Below are 5382 nucleotides of genomic sequence, written 5' to 3' on the forward strand. Positions count from 1 at the left end.
CTTGCTGTGACTGCACGTTACGCCATTGATGGCATCCAGGACACACAGCAATTAGTATTTACTGTTTTAACATTTCTTACATGGGAATCACGTAAAGAATCAGGTAAAAAGGATTCAATTTGTGACTCAACCATTAATACTTTGTGACACTGGCTAATTTATTTCACTTCTGGGTGTTGAGTATGTTGTTTTTGAGACAGGATCTCGCTCTGCTGTCACCTGGCCTGGAGTTCAGAGATGGGCTCTCTGCACCCTCAACTTCCTGGGCTATCAAGCGATCCTCCCACCTCAGCCTCCCCAGTAGTTGGGACCACAGGTGCCCGCCATCATGCCCGGCTGATTTGTAAAATTTCTTTTGTAGAACGGGGATCTTGCTCTGTGGCCCAGGCTGGTTTCGAACTCCTGGTCTCAAGCGATCCTCCTGCCTGGGCCTCCTAAAGGTTCAGCTGCTTTTGGATCAACCGATCGCCTTAAGACCTTTTAACTCGAACACCTGTCACATCCTAGGACCCGCGAAGGGCTGAAACTCATAGTTTTTGAAGCGTCCCTCGGCACAGTGGCTCCGCTCCACCTGCCATTCGCGCTACCACCGCGGCCGCAGCGTCGCCCTCCGGCTGCTGCGCGTCGGAAGCCGGAAGCAGGGACTGAGCCACAGATTAGGAAACGCCGGTTTCTCCAGGGCTCCCCAGCGCCCCAGCTTTAGCTCAGAGGCCGCCCTCTTCCATTTGCTCTTCGGCTTCAGGGCGTTACCCTACTTCGCTCGACGCTTTGGATCCACTCGCACTTCCTCCCGTCAAGAACCAAAGGCCCCGGAAGTGACGTTTACGCGCCGTGCGTGACGTGCGCTCGCTGGCGGTGCCGGGGGCGGGGCGAACAGGAGGGTGGGTGTGAGGCGGGAGCGGACCGCGGAGCCCCGACTTACGCGAGCGAAGCGGGAGAGCGGCGGTTTGGACGCCGGCGGAGACGCGGGCGAGGTACGGAGCGGACGGACTGGAGCTAAAAGCTGCCCGACTCTCAGCTACGGGAGCGGGGCGGCGGGGCGTCTCGGGCTGGGGGCGGCGGGGCGATCGGTCCGTGCCGTCCGCGGGGCCGGGGCAGTTGCGCGTCGGTGCCTCCCGCTGTCCTTCGTCCCACATTCCGTCCCCCGTCACTGCCGCCTTCCCCGTTCCAGGCCGCCCTCGGCTCCCTTAATCCTCACAGTGCGCGGCCTCTGCGTCCCAGGCGCTCGTTGCCGGCATCTCCAGCGACGGCCGAGCCCCGACGGTCTGACGCGGAGCATTTCCTGGCCGCCTCCCTCTCCGGCGGCTCCCCTCCGCCCGGCTCCCACCTTCCGTTCAGGCCGCTGGCTCCGAAGCAACGTCTGTGGTCGCGCAGGGCACCTCCCAGGACCTCCCAGGAAGGCGCTGGTATGGGACGCTCGGACCCAGACCACAGCCCCCGGCTGCGGCGGGGGCGCTGGTACTTGATCCCGCGTCACCCTGGGGGGACAGAAGCGTCCCGGAATTGGGAGGGGATTTGAAGCCTGTGGTGTTGACGTCCACCCCGTGGCTGAGGGCGAGCCTGTGGGGCTGGGGTTAGGAGCAGAAGTCCCTACTTCCGAACCGTCTGGGAGGAGAGCCGAGGGATGCCCATCACGGAAGCTTAGGGAGAGAGAGGGAGGGACTCTGCCGCTTTGGAGGCTAGATCATAGGCAGCTGGCGGTGTCTCAGCGCGGGTGACCAATCCTTGTGGTTGGGAAATGTGTCGTGGGCGCCTGTGGGCTCGTTTTGCCTTTGAGTTTAGATAGGAAATTTTCCCAGGACGAGTTTACAGGAGCACCTTGGGAGTTGGTTTTTGGCTTGGAGAGCTACTTTCCCCCCTCTAAACCTAAAACTACTTTGTTTTTCTTTATTATTTTTTTCGAGATAGGATCTCACAGTGTTGCCCAAGCTGGTGGCAAACTCCTGGTCTTAAGCGATCCTCCCGCCTCGGCCTCTCAGAGTGCTGGGATTATAGGCGTGAGCCAGCGTGCGGCTTTAACTGCTGTTAAAGAGTCTGTTCCGGCCGGGCTTGATGGGTCACTTCTGTAATCCCAGCACTTTGAAAGGCCGAGGCGGGCGGATCATGAGGTCAGGAGATCAAGACTATCCTGCTTCACACGGTGAAGCCCCGTCTCTACTAAAAATACAAAAAAAAAAAAAAAAAAAATTAGCCGGGCGTGGTGGCGGGCACCTGTAGTGCTAACTACTCGGGAGTCTGAGACAGGAGAATGGCATGAACCCGGGAGGCAGAGGTTGCAGTGAGCCGAGATCGTGCCACTGCACTCCAGCCTAGGCGACAGAGCGAGAGTCCATCTCAAAAAAAAAAAAAAAAGTCTGTTCCTTAAAATTGTTGTCCCAAGATACTTGCCAGAGATGCAAGAAAATGTGATTATATTATTAATATTTAATGATAAATAACATTTTGCTTTTAAGAGTTACTGATTCATATCCGCAGGATTAAGAAATGTTCAGGATTTGAATTTTTAATGACCTTGTAAGCAGTCATGTTTCTGCTCTCTAAAAGTTAGCCAGTTGAGAAGGGACAGTCAAGATACTTTGAAAACAGTGTGGTAAGGAGTGTGAGCTAAGATGGAGCATCGAGGAAGGAACCGGGGATTTAGGCCATGCTGTTGGGTGTGGAGCCTGGAAGGAATCAGGGGATACTTTCTGCAGGTGTCCTGAGGAATGAGTAACATTCAGACTAACAGGGTGGGGTGAGGGAGATGGGCGAATCAAAGGAGAGGACCAGTAACTATAAGGAGGTGCTTTTATTTATTTAGAGACAGGGTCTCACTTTGTCACCCAGGCTGGAGTACAGTGACATGATCGTGAGTCACTGAAGTCTCAACTGCCTGGGCTCAAGTGATGCTTCCACCTCAGCCTTCCGAGTAGCTGAGAGTGCAGATGGGTGCTGTCACACAAAGCTGATTTTTAAATATTTTGTAAAGATGGGGTCTTGCTGTGTTGCCCGGGCTGGTCTCAAACTCCTGGACTCAAGTGATCCTCCTGCTTCAAGTGTCCCAAAGTGCTGAAATTACAGGCATCAGCTACAGAGCCTGGAGGGTGGTTATTAAAGAGAAAAAGTGCGGGACAGAGATGTAGGAGCTTAGGCTTTATGTGATGGTAACAGAACCAGGGAAAGGTTTTTAGCTGGGTCCTTGTGTGGTTAAAATGAGTTTTCTGGCCTGGCGCGGTGACTTCTACCTGTAATCCCTGCACTTTGGGAGGCCAAGGTGGGCGGTGGATCACGAGGTCAGGAGTTCGAGACCAGCCTGAGCAACATGGTGAAACCCCGTCTCTACTAAAAGCACTAAAATTAGCTGGGCATGATGGCGCCTGCCTGTAATCCTAGCTACTCAGGGGGCTGAGGCAGGAGAATTGCTTGAACCCAGGAGGCGAAAGTTTTGGTGAGCCGAGATTGCACCAGTGTACTCCAGCCTGGGCAACAGAGCGAGACTTCATCTCAAAAAAAAAAAGAAAAAAAAATGTGTCCGTCTCTCTCTGTCACTCAGGCTGGAATACAATGGCAGGAACACAGCTCACTGCAGCCTCCACCACCCAGGCTTAAGCAATCCTCTTGTCTCAGCCTCCCAAGTAGCTGGGACCACAGGCCTGCCACCTACTAATTTAGCTTGCCTGGCTAAATTTTTTTTTTCCTTTTTTTTTTTTTTTTTTTTTGATATGGAGTCTTGCTCTGTCACCCAGGCTGTTGTGCAGTGGTGCAATCTTGGCTCACTGCAAACTCACTGCAAACTCCGCCACCCAGGTTCACGCCATTCTCCTGAATAGCTGAGACTACAGGTGCCTGCCACCATGCCCGGCTAAGTTTTTGTATTTTTAGTAGAGATGTGGTTTCACCGTGTCAGCCAGGATGGTCTCAATCTCCTGACCTAGTGATCCGCTCTCCTCGGTATTCCAAAGTGCTGGGATTACAACTGTGAGTCACCACACCTGGCCTAAATTTTTTTGTAGAGATGGAATCCTTATATGTTTCCCAGGGTGGTCTCCAATCCTGGCCTCAAGTGTTTCTCTAGCCTCAGCCTCCCAAATTGTTGGGATTACAAGCATGAGCCACTGCACCTGGCCCTAACGTGGAACTTTATGTAGCTCTTACACACAGGCTGCTATGTAGCTGATAAGGATAAATGTTTTCAGTGTAGTGCTTGATTATTTGCCTTTTTTTTTTTTAAGTACAATTTCCATTTTATTTTTCTCCAGAGAATAGTCTGTCTCAGTCTTAAGGACTCAGCTCCTTACATGGGCTTTGGTGGGGGACGTGGGGCAGCACCCGCAGGTCTAAATTGGGGAGGGGGTGTTCGGTCCTTGCGGGCTTCACGAGATCGATTCCTGACTACTTTGCTGTGAATTGCACAACTCACACAGTAATGTAGCTTCACATACAGCTTGGGAAGCACATAGGCATCAAAGACGCTCGCTTCAGAAATGTCCCTGACCGCTGCGGCCTCCACTATGTTTCGAATGACGAATTTCTTAATGGCCTTGTCCTTGGGCACGCATCGGGCACAGTTAGTGCAGCGAATAGGCTGCACATGGCCGCGGCCCTTTTTGGCACGACCGTTGTTCCTTCTTTTCTTTGTCATTTTGGACTTACGGACCAAAGAGAGCTGCTTTTTTTTTTTTTTTGAGACAGAGTCTTGCTCTGTGACCAGGCTGGAGTGCAGTGGCGTGATCTTGGCCACTGCAACCTCTGCCTCCTGGGTTCAAGCAATTTGCCTGCCTCAGCCTTCTGAGTAGCTGGGACAGACTATAGGCATGCGCCACCACGCCCAGCTAATTACTGCTGTCTTGTATTTTAATTTTCTCTGCTTATTAAATGTTTGAAGTGATGCCAGGCATGGTGGCTCACACCTGTAATCCCAGCACTTTGGGAGGCCAAAGTGGGAGGATCGCTTGAGGCTGGGAGTTGGAGACCAGCCAGGGCAAAATAGCAAGACTGCATCTCTACAAAAAAAAAAAAAGATGCTTGAAGTGAATGTATACTCATTTTCTAGTTGTTTCTTTCTGTAAGGATGTCTGACCCAGCTAATTTGTAAACAGGAATTCTGCATTCATTTATCTCTACATTCTCAACACCAGTTGGGCACGCAAGTGTTTAATGAGTACTTAACCGATTTTATAAGAATAATTCATTGATTTCTTTGAATTTTGTTGCTGGTTTTCAATGAAAAAAATGTTATCAGTACTTACTCATTGTGATGTCTACATATAGAACTAAGATTCTGTTTACTTATATGAGTCTGGCTAGAGACATAGAATTTCTGTCTTGACTGGGAGTTTAATTTCTGGCACTTGTGGTTTTATTGGCTGCAGAACAAACATCTCTGGCAGAGATATCCCTCAA

General features: G+C 51.5%; 1 protein-coding gene across 1 annotated transcript; it reads right to left on the reverse strand.

The window, feature by feature from the left end:
• Positions 1 to 4196: 4196 nt before the first annotated feature.
• On the reverse strand, positions 4197 to 4653 carry LOC115895739 (40S ribosomal protein S26-like). The gene has a single exon (XM_030926357.1). It carries the CDS (start codon positions 4619 to 4621, stop codon positions 4274 to 4276), a length of 348 nt encoding a protein of 115 aa, XP_030782217.1. The 5' UTR covers positions 4622 to 4653; the 3' UTR covers positions 4197 to 4273.
• Positions 4654 to 5382: the final 729 nt, after the last annotated feature.

This window comes from Rhinopithecus roxellana, unplaced genomic scaffold (genome assembly GCF_007565055.1).
Source record: "Rhinopithecus roxellana isolate Shanxi Qingling unplaced genomic scaffold, ASM756505v1 contig2096, whole genome shotgun sequence".
Lineage (NCBI taxonomy): Eukaryota > Metazoa > Chordata > Mammalia > Primates > Cercopithecidae > Rhinopithecus > Rhinopithecus roxellana.